At 34.8% G+C, this 24582-nt stretch overlaps 1 protein-coding gene across 1 annotated transcript in view; it reads right to left on the reverse strand.

Annotated features, from left to right (window-relative positions):
- LOC103006793 (sodium channel protein type 3 subunit alpha) overlaps positions 1 to 24582 on the reverse strand; it is a 114691-nt gene that overhangs the window by 62639 nt on the left and 27470 nt on the right. The window contains exons 3-11 of the mRNA XM_057550940.1: positions 20480 to 20793; positions 14996 to 15114; positions 13289 to 13378; positions 8189 to 8317; positions 7416 to 7507; positions 6348 to 6620; positions 6086 to 6149; positions 1172 to 1310; positions 8 to 88 (exon numbers count right to left, since the gene is read on the reverse strand). Of these exons, the coding sequence (XP_057406923.1) occupies positions 8 to 88; positions 1172 to 1310; positions 6086 to 6149; positions 6348 to 6620; positions 7416 to 7507; positions 8189 to 8317; positions 13289 to 13378; positions 14996 to 15114; positions 20480 to 20743 (1251 nt within the window). The 5' untranslated portion in view covers positions 20744 to 20793. The remainder of the gene's footprint in view (positions 1 to 7; positions 89 to 1171; positions 1311 to 6085; positions 6150 to 6347; positions 6621 to 7415; positions 7508 to 8188; positions 8318 to 13288; positions 13379 to 14995; positions 15115 to 20479; positions 20794 to 24582) is intronic.

Below are 24582 nucleotides of genomic sequence, written 5' to 3' on the forward strand. Positions count from 1 at the left end.
CCAGGATCAAATTCACCAAATAAAAAGAGCCCAAGAAAATCACCAGGACAAAAAATATCATGTATGTTTTTCCAGCAGCACGTAACGTCTAGGGAAAAAAAAAGATAAATTTCAACAATATTTTATAAAATGTCCCCAAATAAAGATCGGATTAGCATCATTAGACAGTCAGAAGACAAATGCTTTTAGCATTCAGTGTATTTTGACCAAGATTTTATTTGGTGTTAAAATGCACACACACACACAGACAGACACACAAATAATAGTTAAAAATTTTGAGGCTTGATTGTAGTGTCATTTGATGTAAAGCACACACATTTCAAATTAGTAATATACTGGATATATATTTGAGCACTACTAAAATGCTTTTCTTAGAGTCTATAATGTGGGCAATATTACAAGTAAGGACACTCTTTTTAATTCCTTTCAATGGAGTTACTACTCTCCACATCATCTAGAGGGTAACATCTTTCTTCCCCTCCTCTTGTAGCTCCAATTAACCTTAGGTTTAATTTGAAATTTTTCTATAATTGAGTTTCGAAATCTTTTCACATGTTCTTGTTAAATCCACAACTATATTATAAACTCAAAGTCATGAACATTCTCTGCATCCTCCATAGCCCCTAGCAGAATGCTTGTCATCAAAGAATCTCAATATACATGTACTGACTGAATGAACAATTGGGATCCTAGGCACACTTGCTTTATGCTGGACCCTTCTCTGTATTCTAGAGTGTTATAAACAAATATCTATACTAGTCATTTCATATATGTTCATAAATTCTAAATTTCATGCATGTTAGTTTGAACCTTACTGCTGTGCTCTGAATGTGTGTCCCCCCGCAAATTCATTTGTTGAATTCCTAATGCCCAATGTGATGCTATTAGAAGGTGTGGCCTCTGGGAGGTGACTTTAGGTCATGAGAGTGGAGCCCGCATGAATGGGATTAGTGCCTAATAAAAAAGAGACTCCAGAGAGATCCCTAACCCCTTCCTCCGGGTGATGACACAGCAAGAAGATGTCAGCTTATGAACTGGGAAGAGGGGCTCTTGTCAGAATGCGATAATGCTGGTGTCTTGATCTTGGACTCCCCAGCCCTCCAGAACTGTGAGAAATGTATTTCTGTTATGGCATTTTGTTATAGCAACCCAGAGGGACTAATACACTTACCAACTGGTAAAGGTTCTCCCAGTAGTCTTGAGTCATGAGTCGAAATAGAGACAAGAAAGCCCAGCTAAAAGTGTCGAAGCTTGTGTAGCCATAGTTGGGGTTTCGACCAGCCTTCACACAGATGTATCCTTCCGGGACACTGGCTGCAAGAGAGAGAAATGGAGCTGGGGTCAGCAGAGCAATTATAGCTATTTCAATCCGTATTAATTTATAGGAATTGTCAAAACCCAGAGTTGCTGTCTGTGATGAATTTGCTTGCCTTCATTTTCCAGAAACACTTTAGATAATTGCTCACAGTGAAACTGTTATCAGATGAAATTTATTAGGAAAATCAATAGAAAACTTAGGTGTGAGGAATCATTTATAGACATTTAGAATGGCACAGAGGCAGCAACCACACTTTTTTTTTGCCTCTGACACCTTTCTTTTCAAAGTGGCAAGAATCAATGATTAAAAATGAAAAGTCAGAAAACAACCAGAAGGTGGGGAACAACTTAATGAGTTACTTCATTAGTCACTTCTATAAAAATTCCTAAAATAAAACTTATATTTTAGAAGTGCAGAAAAATTGCAAAGAGAGTACAGAGACTTCCCATATATCCCATGCTTAGTTGCCCATATAATTAACATCTTATGTTGCTATGGTACATTTCAATCAATATTGACATATTATTATTAACCAAAGTCCATAATTTAGTCATATTTTCTCTGTTTTTCCCTAATATCCTTCTTATGTTCCAAGATCCCATCCAAGATGCCACATTACATTTAGTCATCATGTCTCATTAGGCTCCTCTTGGCTGTGACAGTTTATCAGACTTTTCCTTGTTTCTGATTACCTTGACATTTTTGAGGAATACTGGTCAGGTATTTTGAAGAATGTCTTTCAATTGGGATTTGTCTGATGTTTTTCTCATGATTAGATATTGAGGTTATGGATTTTTTGGGAGGAAGACCACAGACGTAAAATAGTATTATCCTTACATCATGTCAAGGGTACATGCTATCAGTATGACTTATCACTGTTGATGCTAACTTTCATCACCTGACTTGAGATAGTGTTTGTCAGGTGAGATAGTGTTTGTCAGGTTTCTCCACTGTAAATTTACTCTGTTTTTTTCTTCTTTTTCTGTACTGCACTCTTTGGAATGAAGTCATTATGTGCAGCCTACACGTAAGGAGCAGGGAGTTATGATCCACCTTCTTAAGAGTGGAGTATGTACAGAAATTATTTGGAATTCTTCTGCATGAGATTTATCTATTATCTCTCATTTATTTATCTATTTATTTATTCAATCAGTTTTTTATATAAGTATGTACTCATGGATATTCATTTTATACTTTGAATTATAATACAATTATATTTATAATATAATTATTGTAATTTTTTTGCTCAAATTGTTCCAGTTTTGGCCATTGGGAGCTTTTTCACTTGACTCCTGTATCTCTTTGCCATAACCCATGGAGGTGTGTGTTTTGTTTTTGTTTGTTTTTCAGCACTTTCTTACATTCTGGAACTACAAGATGCTCCAGGCTCATCTTTTATATTTTCTGCCCGAGTCCTAGAATCAGCCATTTCTCCAAGGAGCCTTTGCTCTTTTATTGGAGAATAGCATTAGAAATCATGATAAATGTGTGTATGTGTTTGTGTATACACATATATCTCCTCGCTCTGCCAGCTGAGGGCCTAGAAGCAATGGCACTGCCTTGGTAATAAACACAGCACCCAGATCTTGCTTTCTCATACCATATGTATATATTTTTATATGTGCCTAGATTAAGCTAAATATGAGGTCATACTCATTTCTCCAACTTTATTTCATTACTATGGGATCATTCTGGATTGATCCTCCTCCCTTTGCTTATCTGTAACCCCTCACTCCAAAAGTGAGAAACCTGGCTTCTGTCATCTGCTATCTATATACTTAATTGTTCAGTACCAGTATACATGTATAATTGTTTCAGTATTGTTAATTCATATTATCATGGAAAACAACTTTATCAAATAGAGTACAGTTCCTTTTGACTTAGTCTTAGTCTTAGTCTTAGTCTTAGACTTAGCTCCATTCATTTCTAAAGTTACTTAGATTAGCACCTATTTCCCTCCTTCAGTGAGGTTATTTTATATTTAAAAATATATTTAGATACCTTTGTCACATTCTGTGTTTCAACCTGGGATCCCTAAACCTCACATAAGATTTTTTTTTGCTTATACTGTTCAGTCTTTGTGCTGTAAAGTTCTATGAATTTGACAAATGCTTAACATTCACCATTTCAGAATCATACAGAATAGTTTCTCCACCCTAAAAAATCCACTATGCATCAACCAGTCAAGGCCCTACCCTGAACCCCTGGAAAACATTGATCATTTTATCATCTCTATTGTGTATCTTTTTCAGAATGTCATGTAATTGGAATTATACAGAATGTAGCTTTTTCAGATTTGCTTTTTTTCACTTATTAATATGCACTTAAGGTTCATCAATGTTTTTATGGCTTGATAGCTCATTTCTTTTTATTACTCAGTAATATTTCATTGTATGAGTATACCACAGTTTGTTTACTCACTTCTTGAGGGATACCTTGATTGCTTCCAGTTTCTTGTGATTATGAATGCAGCTGCTATAAATAAATATTCATATCAGGTTTTTGTGTGGATATAAATTTTCAAATTAATTAGCTAAATATTTAGTAGGGCAGTTGCTGAGTTGTATGGTAAGACTGTGTTTATTTTGTAAGAAACTGCCAAATTGTCTTTTAAAGTGGCCGTACTATTTTGCATTCCAACCAGCAATGAATGAATGAGAATTCCTGTTCTGCATCTTCACCAGCAGTTGGTATTTTCAGTTTTTAAAAAAAATTTCTGTCATTCTAATAGCTATATAGTAGTAACTCATTATTGTTTTACTTTCAACTCCCTAGTGACAAAAGATGTTGAGCATCTTTATATATCCATATTAGCCATCTGTGTATATTCTTTTGTAAGGTGTCTGTTCAGAGTTTTGCCCATTTTTAGATTGGGTTATTTGTTTTCTTTTTTTGAGTTGTAAGGGTGCTTTGTGTATTTTGGATACAAGTCCTTTATCAGATATGTGTTTTGCAAATACTTTTTCCCACTCTATGGCTTGTCTTTTCACTCCCTTTACAGTGTCTTTGCAGAGCAGAAGCTTTTAGTTTTAATAAAGTCCAACTTATCAATTATTTCTTTCATGGACTGTGCTATTGGGGTTGCATTTAAAAACTCATCGCAAAATCCAAAGTCATGTAGCTTTTATTCTATGTTTTCTTAAAGAATTTTAATAATTTTGTATTTTACATTTAGGTTTATGATGAGTTTTGAGTTAATTTTTGTGTAGGGTGTAAAGCTGTATCTAGATTCATTTTATTGCATATGGATCACCAATTGTTTTAGCACCATTTTTGGAAAAAATTTTCCTGTCTCTGTTGAATTGCATTTTCTTCTTTGTCAAAAACTAGTTGACTACATTTTTTGTGGTCTATTTTATTGGCTCTCTGCTCTGTTTCATTGATCTATATCTACTATTTCCCAATACCATATTGTCTTAATGACCATAGTCTTATAGGAAGTCTTGAAAATACATAGATTTCTTTAGAATTTTATTTGACATTTAACAATAGAGTGACTGTCAATTTTACCATGTAAATTACCTGATCCACAGCAGGTACTCTATAAAGGGAAGGGATTAGTATGGTTTAGTAGGGATAAAGTATGCATTAACCAACCTTATCCAAAATTTTATCTAGGTTTTTACATTAACCGTAATAATAAAAACAATAGCTAACATGCAATAAATGTTTTTGATGGACCAGGTGCTAGTCCAAGTGCTTTACGTGTGTTAAGTAATTAATCACCATAATAACCCCAAGGGAGAGATGATATTACTCTCTTCATTTTAGAAATAAATAAACTCAAATACAGAGAGCTTTGGACACTTTTCCAAGGTCAAAGAGTTTGTAAATGGTGGAGGTAGGATTTGAACCCAGGTATACATAAACTGTAGAACCTATGCTCTTATTCACCATACTCTCCTACCAAAGTTTGAGAAAACTATCAGGAAAAAAAATTTCCCCCAAATTCCATCTCTGTGACTGGTATATGGTTTCAGTAACCCTCTTAAACCTTTATGACCACACCAGTTTCCCATTTTCTAGGATGACTCAAAATATGTTCTGTGTAAGTTCTGTGATCTTAAGAGTCACTTACTATTGCTATCCCTTGGCCTCTAAGAAATTCACTCTCTACCCTGACTTAAAATTAATTTATAATACTCTTGGCAAAATATGTTAAGTATCAGAGACTAGCAGGATAGCTAAGACATTACAGCATCTCTTATTGTGGAATGTGAAAAAAAACTGTAAAATATGCAGATGCAGACTCAAACATGCCTTTGACATACATCTGCCTCGTGGCTTCCTTGCACACAGGATTTCATGCTATTTCAAGAATACCTAAGTCTTTCAAAGCAGTTTCCCAACTGGGTTTGCACCCTGAAGACCATGTTACAGTCTGGATCATTTCTAGCTACAGCAAAACTTATCCCATCAATACATCCTCACATCAATCAAAATGTACCCATCTTATGTTTCCTTCCCTGTAATTCTTAAATGGCTCTGATGGGTTTACAGACAAGACAGATGCTGGGCCTTCACACTTGGAGCAATAATTCAGGTACATCTTAACTGTCAAATTCTTGATGACAGTTCTTCACCCAAAGGGATGATTTTAATGGCTGTGAGTTTAGAATCGATACCAATCCAATTAAGACAGAGAAGGTACTTCCTAGGTAGGCAGTACCACTCTTTATTATACACATGTAAGGCTACCCTGGTATATTTTTCCTATTTGCTTTTTTTCCAAAGTGTTCTACATCTTTAGAAAAAAGTTTTCCTTACCCTGCATCTGAGCCATTTCCACAGAGTAAAGGGTCTTTTTGTCCATCCAAAACATAAAAGTGACCTGTTAATATAAAGAATAAACTGTTTCATTTCATATCAGTCCTATTGCCATTAGGAACAAATGAGAATTTGTTTAGTTCAGTTATTTCCAAAGTGGACACCAATTTACAAAGATGGCTTCAAGCCCACAGCCTCAACTACTTATAGTTGAAAACTCATTCAGCAACAGTGAGATTAACAATGGAGCAATATTTCTTACTGTCGTCTTCAATGTAATCCTTCCAGTTAAATGTGCTCATTGTTACATTAACAAATGTCCCATTTGAATTCATTGTGCCATTAAAGAAGGAGGTGGTGTTGGTTTCAAAAGCAGAATCGCTTGGGGGCCATTGCAAACATTTATTCCGCAGGTTGCCCATGAACAGCTGCAGACCAATTAGAGCAAACACGCTCAGACAGAACACAGTCAAGATCATGACGTCAGAAAGCTTCTTCACAGACTGGATCAGGGCACCCACGATGGTCTTTAAACCTGAGGAGAGAGAAGGATAGGTCAGCTGAGAAAGAGTGTCATAAGCCACAATGTCTTCTTAATAGTCATACACATTATCTTTCCCCACAAACAGTTGTTTGTCTCTTTAGACACCAAAGCTTCATGGACAGCCAGATGGTTTGGGAAATGGATGAAGAGCAGATTTTATTTATGATCAGTGTGCTTTCTGGAGGTTTAAAATAAAAGTGTAAATATCTAGGCAGGAGGTTTCCTTAATGTGTGGTTTTATGTGCTGCCACGAACATGTAAAGACAAACTTGCAGTTGTTTTACACTTCAGATTTTGTGTTTCATGAGGCTGTTTCTCTCCAACCATTTTTTAATACTAGCTTCCAAGTAGCAATGATTTAGAGGAGGAAAGAATTTTAAAATAATAAAAATCCCATGCCATGTACATGCTTTTCAATAATAATCTTTTCTCCTTTATAAGAGGAGATCCACTTTCAAAATAGATCCGCGGTAAATGGTAAAATCTAAATCAGTTAGTAAAGCCATGGTAGCAAAACTTTTTTAGAATGTAAGAAAGAAAACATTGCATCGTAAATGCAAAAAAAAGTGGGTGAGAAAGAGAGCAAAACTAGTATTTTTTATAGACACCTCATGCAATTCTCTGTTAAACTCAAAGGCTGACTTTATAAATAAACATGTAATTTCATTTGGCATTCTTGAAGATGACAAACAATAAGCAACAAGGCTAATGTTATAAGTGTGATTTCAATATCAATATTATTACAGTGTATTTAAAGTCAGCCTCGGTGTTTAAGCTAGCTCTCACCTGGAATGACTGAAATTGTTTTCAGTGCTCGGAGAACTCTGAATGTTCTCAACGCTGAGACATTGCCCAGGTCCACAAACTCTGTCACATATCTGTAATAGGGAGTTCACACACAAACACAATAACACAAAAGAAAAGTTGGAGATATAAGGGGCCTACCATCTTACACCAGTTTCTTCTTACCTGGGATTACAGAAATGGTTTTCAGAGCTCTCAAGACTCTGAAAGTTCGAAGGGCTGAAACATTGCCTAGGCTTACAAATTCTGTTACATACCTGTAGAATTAAATCAGAGTTACTGATAGTTTTGGAAAAGTTTATACTAAATAAAGAATGAAAAGTGGGTTGGTTTGGCATATAGAGCCCCGTGAGTTTTATGGAAATGCTATAGACTTCAGGGTGCCATGTGCTAACAGCTGCCTTTACGGAATAAAATATTGGTGCTTTATTTCAATGCAGTTTTCACTAATATGAACAAGTTTGTTTACAAAACTAATCGAAGTACAGTTGGTGGTATTAAATTATAGTCAATGAATAACTTCACTTTGATGAAGTAGAAGGCTATATGACATGAAGGTAATTCCACTTATTGCTCATTTACCAGATATATTTACCTTGCAATATATATTCTAATATGTATTCTCAAAATATATGAGGCATATAGTTAATTTGACTTATAAGCAAACTCTACTTTAAAAATATGTCACAACTACCTGGTTTATGCTGCAACTGTTTTCATTCCTTTGAGCTTAACATGTTTTCAAAAATACTCACGCCATCACAATGACACTGAAATCCAGCCAGTTCCATGGATCACGAAGGAATGTAAAATCTTCTAAGCAAAACCCTCTTGCCAAGATTTTTATAAGTGACTCAAAGGTATAGATTCCAGTGAATGTGTACCTAGGAAAAGCATCCAAACAAAAATTAACTGTTTCGTTTGAACTGTTAAAATATAGCAAATCCTATCCTTTTGTGGTTTTTCACTTCACTAAGACCTTGTTCCTTATTTCCACTTACAAAAAAACCCTACTAGTTTAATTTTATGAGCTTGAGTAAAGGGTTAAACTGGAGAGATAATACCTTCCACAAAGAATCTGATCTTGTTTAAATATTTAGGTTTTAGAATAATAGTTTCATGTGTTTTATGGATAATTATCAAGCTTGATCTGCTAGAGCAACACTGTCCAAATGAAATATAATACAAGCTACATATGTAGTTTTTAAATTTCTAGTAACCAAATAACAAAGTAAGAAGGAATGAATAAACTTAGTTTGCATATTATATTTTATTTAAACCAACGTATCTAAAATGTTATCCTTTCAACAATTAAGACTAGCCAAATTTCAAGTTTCGATAGCTGCATGTGGCTCATTGGACATTATAGCTCATTGGACATTATAGCTCTAGAGATAACATTTCTTGGATTTGTTTATTTATAATAAAATATTTCACTCAAATTTCTTAATGATTAAAATAATTTTGGGGGATATTTTACATGTCTAATCTAGAAAATGTACTTCCCCTTTTTATCCTTAAGATTCAGGCATAAAGTTATAAATCTGCTTCTCTCTCTCTCTCTCTCTATATATATATATGTATACACACGCACACATATATTCACCAAATACATATATACATATATGTATATATACATATTCATCAAAAAACTTTCCGTGCATTAGTATTTTCTGTGTATGTGTTTACACAATTACCAAAATTACCAAAATTCAGGGATACCAAAATTCCTGAATCTAACCTCTCATCAGTTACTACACAATTGGGCCAAATCATTTAAACATGCTCAAATTCAAGTTTCAGCCTCCAAAATGGTGAAAGACTTTTCCATTTGTTGTTTGGTAGTGAATTTCTAGCCCTCTCTCCTTTGAGTGTTGACAATACAAGTTATTTCCGTTTCTTCCAAAAATAGTTGGGAGAGAGTACTTGTTTTTCAACAGTGGATTCTTTTTAAAAGTACAATCTAAGTTTGTTCTTCAGATTACTCCTCTCAAGCCACAAAGATTTAATTTACTTTCATTAAAATTCATTATCTTTTCCAGCCTACTAGTATTTTATATGTGAAAAAAGTTAGGAGAGTTATTTTCGCATTTTCTTTTTCCGTAGAAATTTCTCTCTTATGAGGGAACAAAGAAATCAAAGGAAAATGTATGCAGAAATCTTCACGTCTAGTTTTCCTAAGAATATTCGTCTTCCTTTTTTAAACAATTCAATTAATTTCATGAGGAATGAGTATAACTGCTATCTTTACTTATTATGAAGCAGCTGACTTTATTAGGAAGACATATAATTTACAATGCCAAGCTTATGGTTACTTGTGTTTTGGTTTGGATCTTTGTGTATTACACATAATCACCATGACATTTCTGTTTGGAGAGTTACCTGGCATTGCAAAAGGCATAAGAGACAGCTCCAATGTATGTTCTGTTTATCCTATTAATGGTTAGTGCCCTGTGGTTTATGCTTAAGCAATTCTAAGTTATCTACAGACTAGGAGCAAGATTAAAGTCCCTACTCCTATTCCTGTTTTTGGAAAAGGAAGAAAATTTGTGGGGACATTTGGAGTGTATGGTGAGTGTGATAGCTATCCAAGGAAGAGAGGTCTTAGAACTTAACATTTGAGACAGCTTTGCACAGAATGGGTGTTCAGATGTACCTATTAGCACACTAGATTGAACAGGTCAGTGAGAATCAAGGGGATCTTGATTTTTCTTGGCTGTACCCCCACTAGGCTCTTAATCATATTGTTGATTCTGTCCATGTTACAAGGTGTTTTATTTTCCCCTGTAATTTTGATGTCTATAGAAGTGCCTTGCCTAACATAACAACAACCTTCACTATACAATATGGTCCTCAGGACTTCTGAGTATGCCACCTCTTTGTACAGGGACGGTTTCTGCTATCAGTGACTTCTATTTTCATGTCGGAACTGACTTCTCTTTTCATTGGACTCTGTTTTTTTGTGTGATTTTTTTGTTTGTTTGTTTCTTTGTTTTGTTTTGTTTTGTTTTTTGGCTGTAACCACTAATATTTTGCTTGTTTTCCTGCTGCCTTGCTGTCAACTGACTAGAGATAATTGATCAGAAAGCTGTGCAAAGTTTCCCAACTAAACAGTGTAAGTCAAAAGCTTTTGTAAAGCTAAGACTTTTAATAATGGATATAGTCATCTCTAAAAATGACTTTAAAAAGAGAAAACTGCATATTCAAATAATAATATTTACGTGTCCCCTTACCTGTCTCTCTCTTTTTTAAAAAAATCTTTATTGGAATATAATTGCTTTACAATGGTGTGTTAGTTTCTGCTTTATAACAAAGTGAATCAGTTATACATATACATATATCCCCATATCTCCTCCCTCTCGCGTCTCCCTCCCATCCTCCCTATTCCACCCCCCTAGGTGGTCACAAAGCACCGAGCTGATCTCCCTGTGCTATGTGGCTGCTTCCCACTAGCTATCTATTTTGGTAGTGTATATATGTCCATGCCACTCTCTCACGTACCTGTCTTTTAATAATGTTATACAAATGAATTTGTACATGTTAAAATATGTCAATAATTTCTGCAGGGAAAAGAACATACAGAGTAGTTTTACATAGGGATGTCCATTTGTTAATCCCCAAATCATAAGAATTCTGTTAAGTGGCTTGCCTCAACATAAGAACTGGATTCTTTACTAAAATGATTTCTAGGGAGCATTTTCAATCTACTCTCAAAAAAGTCTTTAACTAATGTGTTAAACCACTGACAAATGACAGCTTAGAATGATGCTGTAAATCCTCATAGAAATCTATAAAAAACAGAAATAAAAGTGGCAGTATTTGTCATAATAACTTATCTCCTGTTGGACATTACTTTAAAAAATATAACAATAAGAAGAACGTAATAAAATTTTCTTTTGCACTGAAACAAATACCTGATCATTGCATTATACCATACATAAATAGCCTGTATAACCTAAACATCTTCTGTTTCACTAAATAGCATGTTTCTTTGTCACGAATAATCTCACATGTGATGGACAAATTGGGGAATAATGTTGTTATAATGCAGAGATTGTATTAGTTAAAGCACAGTTTTCCCCAGCGTACTGATGCTTTGAAATAATCAGGACACCTTTTCCTTCACATTTACGTAGAACATCCTTAGCAATAAAAGACCTTAATACTAATGAAAAGATTAACAGAAGTTCCTTCTTTAGTGCAAGCAGGGTCTAGTTTAACATGCCCAAAACTACTGTGCTTAGATATTTCCCTCTGTATTAAAATACTGAGTCAAATGTTTTATTTTGATGATATCATTCAAATGTTCCCAGAGTCTCCATTTCAAGGGAGAAAGGACAAGACCCATGGTCTGAGACTGCAGGGAGGTTGCTGGCTGAGATTTTAGGTACAAATGTCCATAGAGATTTAACTGGGCCAATATCTTTTTATTAGGATTGTCATTGTTTTTATTAGTGTCCTAATTACAAAGTTTTATAAGTTTTGAGTGATCTGTCCATAATCATGTTTTCCCCTTAAGCCCTGTTATTTTTTGAACATGGTTTTGCAAAGACATTTTATTTCCTTTTTTTTTTAACATCTTTATTGGAGTATAATTGCTTTACAATGGTGTGTTAGTTTTTGCTTTATAACAAGGTGAATCAGCTATATATATACATATATCCCCATATCTCCTCCCTCTTGCGTCTCCCTCCCACCCTCCCTATCCCACCCCTCTAGGTGGTCACAAAGCACCAAGCTGATCTCCCTGTGCTATGTGGCTGCTTCCCACTAGCTATCTGTTTTACATTTGGTAGTGTATATATGTCCATGCCACTCTCTCACTTCATCCCAGCTTACCCTTCCCCCTCCCCATGTTCTCAAGTCCATTCTCTACGTCTGCGTCTTTATTCCTTTCCTGCCCCTAGGTTCTTCAGAACCAATTTTTTTTTTTTTTTTTTTTTTTAGATTCCATGTATATGTGTTAGCATACGGTATTTGTTTTTCTCTTTCTGAGTTACTTCACTCAGTATGACAGACTCTAGGTCCATCCACCTCACTACAAATAACTCAATTTTGTTTCTTTTTATGGCTGAGTAATATTCCATTGTATATATGTGCCACATCTTCTATATCCATTCATCTGTTGATGGACACTTAGGTTGCTTCCATGTCCTGGCTATTGTAAATAGTGCTGCAATGAACATTGTGGTACATGACTCTTTTTGAATTACGGTTTTCTCAGGGTATATGCCCAGTAGTGGGATTGCTGGGTCATATGGTAGTTCTATATTTCCTTTTTACAGAACACGTCTGTGGTGTTTTAGCACACATCCTCTGTCTAAATAAACTATGTGTCGAAATATAACTAAACATCAAAATAACTTAAATACCTAAATGTATTTTTCCTAAATGTAATGATATAACATATAACTGAAATGCCTAATACAGTAATATAGAGCTAAACACCTAAATCTATTTTATCAGAATATAAGAATAATGGTAATATACTAGAATAAAATAATTTTATTTATAAAATTATTCAAATGGTAATTATATTTTATCTAAAGTGCATAACTGTGATTCAGTCTTAACTTTTATGCTAAATGATTGTTTAGTTTACCACCTAGTATATACAATTAATAACCTTTCTTAAACAGATACTATCCTTTGTCAGAAGAAATACCTACCTCATAGGAGAAAAAGTCCCCTAAAGAACTTCCTCTGTTTTTTTCATATTAAGGAAATAACTTTTTCTTAAAAGTGTTTAGCCTGACTTCAAAAAAGTGGAAACCATGAGTCAGACCATAACTATAAGGAGATTGCTAGAGAATTTGAGTGTGTATTTCTCATTCCAAGAAATTATTTCTACTTACTCTACATTCTTTGTCCAGTCTGGAGGATTACTCAGGGTCATAAATACACAGTTGGTCAAAATAGTGCACATGATAAGCATGCTGAATAAAGTAGATTATAGTTAAGGAATAAATGCTAGTACAATGTCATGGCCACTTAAAAATGATCCAGTACAAAAAAAAAAAAATCAACACAAGTTACCTGTAAAATTAACCTTACTTATTTCTTTTAAAACAATGGCAAAAACAGTAAGAAACTTCAAAGTCTGTCATATACTCTTGGTCCATTCTTTTTTATTTTACGTCATTTTCTCACAAAACTGAATTCAATAGAAAGAAATCTCTATTTGAAGCAAATGGAAATTTTGCATTTCACTGAGTTGTGTGAAACTGCACTGCAGGGGAAATGACCATTCTTTAGTAAGTTTATAGTGTAAGTCTAAAAGTTATACTTCAGGTATCGTTTACAATTTCTACTGACAGACAAAAGGTTAATGAGTGCAATATAATACACTTGAGAATGTACAGCCCCATATATTTGAGGATTACACTGATTGAGAATTCCACTGTAATTAGGAACTCTAGCAGTCATATTGATGTAACTTGTTCCTTTAGCGTTTACAACGTAAGAATAAAGAGAGAGGCAATTTTTTGCTAAAGAGCTAGTATTATTTTCTAACTTTCTATTTTCACTTGAGAGTGTGGGAACTTTGACCATCTAGCTGTCTTCCTGTATCTAGTCCACACCATACCTAAACAAACACTGTTTTTAAACCTTCCTAAGAATTAGATGTAGTAATTTCCCTTAGGATCTCAATCCAGACTTCACTCTAAGGAAGTTTATGATTACATATTTTGAGGTAAATCTTTTATTTTAAAACGTAAATACTTTACAGTATCAAACCATAGAATGGGAGAATTCAAATGCATTTCAAAAGATTATCTGTCCCATTTCCCCTGTCTCTAGGTTAACCCTGTCTCTTTTGTCTCTCTTTTAGTTTTTATGTTAGCCTGTTTTGAATCTGTATAAGATGCCCATTCTTGAACACTGCGTCTGAAGATCATCTTTCTATTTTATTATCATGTCTTGAGAATTTTCTTGAAATCCACCCCTATTATGTCATTTTACATATACATTTTGACTATCACTGTAAGTGGTTTTAAGTTCAATGAGTTTTAAATATATATTATCAATCAGATACATAGGCACATAGTAGTTTAAAAAATATTTACTAAAGGAAGGAAAGAGGGAAGAAAGGAAGGAAAGAGGGAAGAAAGGGAGGAAGGAGGGAAGGAGGGAGGGAGGGAGGGAGAGAGGACAGGCCCAGGTGATGAAAATACAGAACGAATTAAGGCACAAAAGTTTGAACATTTGGTTATATAGATAATAATACTAAGCACCATAGACTATGTTTCTTTAGTGGTGGTTATATATGGTCTAATTGAGGTTAGTAAAAAGTTTGAAGTAGATTTGCTGTTGTTCTTACTACACAATGTGTTTCATTTACACATTCACTATCATGGTAGCGTTTTTACTTCTAGAATCATAATAGTCATTCTACAATAATCTTGTTATAAATAGCAGAAAATCAATGAGTAAAACAGATTAAACAACAATGTTACCATTAATCTCAAAGAAATTTTATATATTTTTTAAAAAAAGAATGACATTTTTTGTAAAATCAACTACTAGAAACAGCATTTAGACAATTCACATGAAAAGGATATGAATGTACCAAAATCTTAATAGCAATTTTCCTAACAGGGTTTAGTGGAGTTAAAATATACAAGGCAGAGGTGGCACTGAATCGGAAAATTGCCTTCCCTTTATTCAATACTATAAAAGTCTGAAAAAGAAAACATGAGAAAAAAATTACTAGATTAGACATGTGGCTTATTTGAAGAGCTTATACACATAAAAAAACTTCTTACCGGATTTGTTTGAACTTGTTTAAGCCAGTTTGTATATCATAACTATAAACATGTTAGATGTTTCTCCCTTAAATTAACATAGCTACAAATAAAGATATGATATACTATTATCTAATCTGTCTCTCAGGTATCAACTTCCTGATACCAACTGATGATCCTACACAAAATTTTTACCAAGATGTAAGGTAACTTTATGGACTCTAAGTCTATCTAAGGCTTAACCATCTGTCTCCAGTTTTGGTAACTTTTCAGATTATTCTGTACATACTGCTATTAAAATAACCTTTTATAAATATTTTAATTGCATCAAGGCTTTTAACTCCAAAGTTTATGAAAGCTATTTTCCCTATGGTAGTTGTCCTACTTTAAAATGTTCAAACAGGCTGAATAACCTGGTTTTGCTCATTCTATAGATCTGCTGGTAATACTGAGAAGGAACAGCTGCATTAAGAATTAGGCTGGACTACATCATTTCAAAGGGCATTCCCTGAAACCTATAATCTTCAATTTAGCATTTAAGCTGTACTACCCAGTGATTACCTAGTAGGTCTCTCTAGGATCATCTTTTATTTTTTTCCCACCAAAGCATCTCTGTTCCAGCCAATTCAATTCACTTGCCAATTCCACACACTGTCAACTTCTCCCTCTGATTCTGAAAATGAGTGTCATAGAATCCTAGAGGAGGGAGGCACCTGAAAGGTCATGTAATGCAAACTTCCTCCCGTTTCAGGTCCGTAACAGACCTGACAATAAGGTCCCACCTACAACGACCCACTATTATATCAAAGGTTCTTAGTCCTTGTCCACATGTTAGAATTTCCTGGGGTGATTTTAAAATTGCCGACATATGGGATCCACGCGAGAACAATTGAATCAATTTCTGGAGGATGGGCACAAACAATGGTATGTTAAAAATTTTCCTCACATGATTCTAATATGCAGCCAAGGATTGAAAATTCCTACTCTCTGGGAATGTCCTCAGCTATCAAGATCATCTCCTCCACCATGTCTTTCCAGATAAATCACACTGCCTTCTGATCACTCCCTAATTGTTTCCCTTTTCCAGTAAGTCTTAGTACATTAATATACGCACATTGGCATGTTGCTTGTAATTACAGTCAAGTAGCAACTTACATGTAGAGTTCATTCCACTGAGGACTATCTTAGAAGTTGTTATAAATCATTGAGCATAAAGAGCCTGTTTGCTACTTTTTCTCCATTTTTTCCACAGTATTTAATAGCCTGGTTTGCAAATAAACACCTGTTTTAATTAAATGTGGGTTTATCTTTAAGATGCCATTCACCTTTAAGACATCTATTCTATATAACCAGTTACTTAATAATATGTTTTTATCCTTTAAGTAAGGGCTATATCCCATACATTCATGTTCACTGACAACAAGCTCTGTTTGAATAGATATATTGTGAGTATAATATTTATATTTTATAAATATAAAATATATTGTAAGTATAAAGGGTAGAGAAAACATCTTCTCTGCACATTGGCCTTTTGTATTCAAGACCATGGACCTCACCAGCCATTTTCCATGAACTGTACTCTATAAATTTGAACGATTCTATGACAAGGGCAAATAAACTGTTCTTTACTAGCACTGAGATTATCCACAAGGGACAGTGGACATTGGGAAGAGTGCCCTTGAAGCACAAATGCATTAAAGGATTTTTTGAATTCACAGGATTAAATCATGTGATATTATAGCCAAACAATCTAGATCCATTTAAACATTCAATGACAGCAGTAACATGTAAAATTTACCATAGTTTAAGGTACATTTACTCATGCTTTTTTGAAACAATATCCCTGAAAAAACCACTTGTAACATTGAGAGGATTTTATTTTGAAAAAATCTCCAAAAATAGAGTTAACAGGAATGAACTGTCCCTTAAAACATGGAATCCTCTTCTCTTCCCACAAGATTGGCCTTTGTAGTACTAATGGGATTAAAAACGACATGCCAAGGGCATCTTTGGTGAATTTACTGATTCTGGAAAAAGCAGATCTTAAGAACACAATACCAGTTTATTTCTGGAGAACAGCCCCTAACACAAAGAAAACTTTGAGTTCTGAGAAATTAAGAATAAAACGTTAATGTCCTGTATGGGGAAAAAATTTCAAGAAAGGCATTTGAAATTTGGGGCTCTTACGTTACTGAGAGATATATCTAAACTGAAAATTATTTGACAGAATGACATGTAAATAGAGGAGAGATAAATAGTGTCAATTCCAAAATCAGTCCTCTAAGAAATGATAAGTATTGATGTGACTTAAAAAAATAGTACTACTTACTGCTACTAAGGTGATGAATGTTATATCCGGAAGTATGTTAAACTGGTTATTGTCTACTCTGGAATGCTGCTTGCTTCTTTTTTCCAGGTAAATGCACATTTTACAGGTTCACTAAAATTTTTACTACTTGAGGCAAGAGTAAGTTCTCTGAGTAGAACTGCATACATCAGAGAATTCAAAATTATAAAACCAATTTAAAAAAAAATTCTTTTCTTATATTAATAAACACCATATGTAGTTTTGCTTAGTGGTTAAGAGCTCTGGCTCTGGAACCTGACTGCCTGGGTTCGAATCCTTATCCACCACTTATGGAATGTGACTTTGGGCAAGTTACTTAACCTCTCTGGGCTTCACCTTCCCATCTATAAAATGAGGTTAACATAATACCCGCCTCACTGGTTCTTTGAATATTAAATAAGTTATACCAGTTAAAGCACTCAAACAGTACCTGACAAAGTATGCGCATAACAAATGTTAGCTGTTATTATCACTGTCACTATTCTTGTTTTATCTGTTCAATTTGAATGCCATTAAAATACACTGTGATGTTGCTCATATGATTAAATTAGGTATATAAACTGTATCATTAATTGATGGAAGCAAAGTTACATAATGCTTTACAATTTTAAAATGCCTTTCACTTGCATTATTTCATATAATTAACAAGCTCTATACCGTATTTTAAATTCCAGAACTTCTCCATTAGCTTCCTACATTAGCTCCTTCTATCCTAAGAACCACAAACTACCTTTTTCTTCAATAGCACCTCAATCTTTATCTTTATGGACACTTCATAAAGGAAAGCTGTGCAGACAACAGTAAACAGTCTCGATGTCTCTCAAGATGGGTCATGGCCATTATGAATAAATCAGGGTTCAAGTCTTGCTGTCAGACAGGAAGGCAATAAAAACTGACTTCGTTAGCACACAGAGAACAATTCTGTTTCCGAGCGGCAGACTCACATTAACCAAGCTTGAAAGCCTGATATAAAATCAGAATGCCAATCTACTCATATACAACCAGATATATCACTGTCACATGGGCTGAAATAATTGCCATAGCACAACCAGCACGTTCTTTTCTTTAAGCAGATCTATGGGAAGACAAATTATAATAAGATATTCTTTGCTGAGGGTGGAGTCCAAATAAGCTGACTTAGTTAAATAATACATATGTTTGATGACATCTTGATTAGGTAGTACAGTGTAGCCCCTTTACAATGAAGTGACTTTCTGGGAGGAATATGCTTTCAGGGCTACTACTAACTAAAGATCTGTCTCCCTGGGAGAATGCTAACGTTTGTCTCTATTACTCTCCTTTTCCTACCTTAATTTTACCAGTTCCCTTTCTTAAGGACACTTCCTTTCTTTAAGTAGCAAATACTTTTAATCATGTCAGAGTATCAATCATGCCCCTGTCTCTTGAAGGTATCTTTGCAAATATATAGTTTGAATCAATAATTTTCAGAGGAGAATTTTCTTCTAGTTTCTTGGGGAATGCCTCACTAGCATCATCACGTGTAATAATACAGTAACTAAATTTCAAATTTTTTTTTATCAATTCTATAGTAAAGTACTGGAATAAATTATTTTTAGAACTATATGAATATATATTATCTGCCACCTTTCATGAAGCTAGTTTAAAAGGAAGAAGAAAGGACCTGTTTATTTAACTTTGTTCTGTAACTTTAAATAAAGCATTTTAAAGCTCGCTACTCGAAGCGTGGCCCATGTACTAGCAGCATGAGTCTCACTCGAGGGCTTGTTAGAAACGCAGGATCCGTGACCCCACCCCAGATTGATGGAATCAGAATCTGTATTTTAACAAGATCCTCTGGTGATGTGTAGGTACATGTAAGTTTGAGAAGCACTCCTTTAGAGCAGTAGGGCTAGTTCCATGTCTGAATGGTTAATTGTCAGTTCCTTTAACCATCATTGATCTCATAAATTGTATGCTGCTTAAAGAATGCAATTTCTTTCGCCATTCCTTTTAAAAGGGCTGGCTTCAACTAGTAAAAGTGCTCAATATCTCCTTTAATCTGTAAGCCAATGACTCATGGTATATTAATTTATCTTTAGTTTCTACATGGGCCTGTTTTTATGCTTGTGAACGTGAAATATAAATTGTGGTTGTAAGATGTCAAAATACCCAATTAGAAAGCATAGAATCTATCATCCATTTTTTATATTTCCTATAAAATACTGCACAGCTGGTTTAACATCAAAAACTAGCTAATTCTGACAGAATTATGTGATTATTACAGTATTAGGAAGGCACAGTCATAGCTGTTGATTTAAATCATATATAGATGGAAAAACTTGAGGTTTTGGGGGGGGTTTTTTGCCTTCTGTTCTTGACATTTTTTTCTTGGAGTGATTTTTTAACAATATGTAAGTGTTAAAGAATCTAGCCTGTGACAAGTTAAGGTTAAGAGAAGCTCCCAATCATATTCCAGGTTAGTGGACCAAAAACATGTATCCTTGGGTGAACATGCTTCTCAGTGTATATCTTCCTATAGGAGGATGCTAAGTAAAAGATTATTTATTGCCCTCTAGAACACAAATCTATTGTGAAGAAACCTCAAGCCAAATAAGAACTAAAAAATATGTATATGTACCCCATAACTCTTCTTTCACATAGCTACTATTCTGTTGTCTACTGTGTGCTTAAATATGTCAACAATAACAGATATTTTGCTTTGTTGATGTCAGTTTTAATTTTGACAGTATCAATTACTATGAAATTGTAGAAATTGTTCATCTCTTTATATCTCTTCACTGTGGCCAGATCTTGACTTCATTTCTTATAAATGTTTCTGCTTATTATATTGTGCTTAAAAATAAGTAGAAATAAAAAGTATAAAATCTTTAACAGTAGAAAAATTATGATGTGGTATATATATGAGCCCCAGCAAAGTATATTAAAGTTGAGTTAACTTAAAGACTTATTGGAAGGATAAAATCAACACTCACTTTCTTATTGATATAGTACGGGTCCAGGTCCTCCAGTGGCTCTGACACCATCCCTGGAGGGATGTCTCCATAAATAAATGGAAGGTTCTTTCCAGCTTCCAAGTCACTGTTTGGCTTTGGTTTGTTCTCGTCATCGTTGTCTTGTTCTCTCTTGGGTTTCTTGGCTTTCTCTTCTGCAGCACGGTTTTCGATAGCAGCAAGAGATTCTCTAGTAAAAAGGCGGAAGCTTTCAGGTCCTGGGGGTGCCAGAAGTGCCTGTGCCATCTTTTCATCCTGCACATTTAATTACGTTTAGCTTCTTGCATAAGAATAGCCTACAATTTTAAAAAAATGCATGAGAGTCAGGAAACCAAATGAACGAGAGGGATTAAGAAAATCAACCAAGATGTCATTTAATGTTTCTTCTAGTAACTTTTTTAAGTATAAACTTTAAGTAGTGCTTTTCATGCTGCACTACAAATTTTAACTTAGAAGCATCATTCAATCTAATTTTCAATACGCCAACTTTATACGTCCATCAAAAGTCTGTTCTGATACCTTTGCACCAAAGTATAGTATATGTTTGGTAAAGAGTAATGCCAAGAATGCTTGTCAATAAAATTACTCAGGGACCCATTATTTCTCTCCCTCCTCCTTTTATCACATCTTACTAACTTCCCAAAGAAAGAAATCCTGGTGACAATGCAGTGATATATCCCTGACTCATAAAATCTCAGGATAGGAAAAGAAGTTTTGCCTAACCAAGCCACTGCTCTGATTATCAGCATCATTGACCACTGGTTCTCCAGACAAGGTCTGACTGTCAGCAGGGACAGAGAAGTCAAAACTGTTTCTGTTTAGCTTTTCACCTTGGATCCTTCTGAGGTATCTTCTGAAGCAATGCAGAATATATTTACTTCCTTTCCCAGTCTGCTGCTCTTTAAGTATTCCAAGACAGTTTTCATCTTCTTCCTGAATCTTCCATTTGGTGTAGTGCGGTAAAAGCATGGACTATGGAGCTAGACTTCTTCTGTTCTAAACCCTGGCTCTGCCACTGATGAGCTGCATGACTTTAAAAATGTAACCTCTCGGTGCTTCTGTCTTCATCTATAAAATGGGGATAATATGAGAACTGACCTCCCAGGTTATTGTAAGGAATAAATGAATTAATTTACATTAAATGTTTAGACTATTTTCTGGAATTAGCAAGCACTGTACTAGTGTCAACTATCATAATCTAATTATCTTCAGTTCCTCCAGCCATTTCCTCTGTTGTGGTTTCAAGCATCCTCACAATTCAAGCCACTCTTCTTTAAATAAGGTCTTAACTTGCTGGAACTACAACTGACTGTGGAGGTTCAGGAATGGGCTGGGAATTGCAGAGTACAGGGGCACATTCATTCATGCCTACCACCTGGCTGGGAGAGGAATGTAGATAAGGCAGACATGTGGAGTGGACCTGTTCAATTTCCCAGGGAAGGGAAAAAATTCTATCTGCTGGAAATGTGACAGAGCTGTCAAAAATACAGGAAATTAGCTACATAAATTTTGAAACATAAGTTAACAGTTATATTATTTTGCACTGTGCCAAGAATCTCATTATAAAATCAAGATAGAAAATAGAAAAAATAACAAAAATACAATGAGTACATCAGTCATCTTGTAGAATGATCTACAACCTTGGCATCAAAATAATCATCCAAGTCATCTGTGACATTTTCCCTATCTGCAACCACCCACCTGTCTCTGCCCTTATTCTAGTCTCCATAGTAGTTTATCCCTAAATGGCCTTCTAATTCTTAGCGGTTGATTGCATGGGTATACTGACCTTCCAGAGAAGGAGAAACTCTAGATCTTATAGTAACATAAGAAAAATGATATAGGTTATTATATGTTTTTTGAGTGTATATCTGAGTTATGGTTCCCTGGTCTGTTCCAGTAACAAAACATATTTTAATACCTGTGTCTTTTCATAGAATTCATACTCATAATACGACATTGTTATTATATTTCCTGCTATTATGAAGGTATATTCTAGATAAGTTATGAATTATCAGACTTGTCAAAAAATTGTGCCATTTTTGCTACTAGTTCTGAAAATGAACTTCTGATTTGTGGTGGGACAAGGCTCTTTTTTTATGCTCCATCAACTGGTATATAAATCAGAAAGTTTGAGAACAGTTATTCTGTTTTACTTAAAAATCAATCAACCATCTATTTTGTACCTTCTAAATTCATGGTAGACGGCACAAAGTAGAATTAATGGTTTCAGCCATTTTATGTCATTTCAATGGCGACATAGTCACTCCAAACTCTAGGCTGCTGTGGAATAATCACAGCTTTTATACTTTTCAGTGTGGAAAGAGTTTGCGCTTAACTGCAAACCTTAAATACCCAGGGATGTGTAATCCACCTGTGTCTCATCACCTGTCATGAATTAAATGGATAAGGTTCTTCCCCAGTGCTAAATGAAAATGACACAGCATGAGAAAAATATCTTTAAAAATTTCTGTGGAACGTGGTTGCTTTCTTAAGGGAGAAGAAAGGTTTCTTTTGTATTTGAGCATTTACTTGCACTGATTTTGGTTTCTTTACTGACAGTGGAATGAAATCCATGCAGCAATTGGTATCAGAGATCTAGATTAGTATTGAGTCTGTTACTAACAGTTTGTCATTTAACCTTTCTCAACCTCAGTGTCATCGAAGTACCTTATCATGTATGAGGCAACACTTTGCCATAAAGAAATAATTATACTTACTTAATTGGAGTCTCCTGGTTCCTAAGTTTTAAAATGAAATTAGTTTAAACATGTAGAAATCTTTCAGTAATCTTTACAGATGACTTTGATTTCTCTGGGATGACATGGAACAAGGAACCATCACAAATCATGAAAATTTATTTAAAAATAAATAATCCTTTACCTTCTTGTTCACTTATCAAGGGCTAGAATAAAAAATTTGAGTCTTGGTCAAAAGGAAGTAAAGAAGTCTCTGAAATTCCCATGCTGCTGTCTCTAAATCCTGAGAAGACAGGCCAGTTCTAGACTCTCAGATTTTTGTCTGCAAGGGGAACTAGGGTTTGTTCAACATTTGGATAGGCTGAGACATTAAAGATTATAGTGAGCAGAGTTTCTCGGGGCTTCATCTACAGCGTTGCTGTTTAGAAACCTCTCATAGTTCTTTGGCAGTTCTATTTTAATTTTTTTCCTCTTCTTTCTTGTTCTTTGTGAGCTTATTATGCAGAGCTCTTACATAATTTTATATTCCTATTAGGGCCAGACTTTAAAAAATTAATTCCTACTGATGCCTTGGTGTGGAATATATATTATTAATGAATATATGTGCATTGTAATTTATTAAAACACATCAAATTTAACATACCAAATTTTCTCCAGAACTGTCCTTGGAAGGACAAAAAAGATAAAAGATCTGAGGAGATGATCTCTTTGATTAAAAACTAAAGTGTTTGTGTGTGTTAATGTGTTTGAGTAAAACAAATACATCCTTCTGTTAATCAAGAAAGACTGTGGTTCAAAATATCCTATTGTAGGGGTGGACGACAGAATGTCAAGCCTGGAAGGAACCTTAGGATCATTTATTTAGGAAATATTTATTGAGGGGCTACTATGTATCAACACTGTGCTTGGACTAGGTACCCATAGTCCCTGCCCTTAAGGAACTGATAGTCCATTGAGAGAGACAGATTTCTATACTGATAATTATAATATAATTATGTATAACTGCTTATTGTCTGAGGTCCATAAAAGGGAGCAATTTATTCTGCCCAGAGAGGTATGGTTCAGGCAAGTTTTCCTGAAGAAGTGATATTGGGGTAGGTTTTGTAGACTGGTTGGGATTTGACCAACTAGTTGTGGTGGTGGTAGTTGGGGGAGGGTTGGTAGGAAGACATATCAATAGAGACCTACTAGGTAGGCAGGGAGGCAGCGTGTATATGGACCCAGAAATAAGAGAGAGCATGGATTGTTTGGGAGGAACTATAAGCAGTTCATTATGGGTGGGGACCAACCTGCCCAAAAAGGAGTGGAAAGAGAAAGGAACGGAAATTTAGGCAGGATATAGACCACCAAAGGCCTCATTCAGCACACTAAGGTAAGCTGTGGGTG

Source organism: Balaenoptera acutorostrata, chromosome 8 (genome assembly GCF_949987535.1).
Source record: "Balaenoptera acutorostrata chromosome 8, mBalAcu1.1, whole genome shotgun sequence".
Taxonomy (NCBI): Eukaryota; Metazoa; Chordata; class Mammalia; order Artiodactyla; family Balaenopteridae; genus Balaenoptera; species Balaenoptera acutorostrata.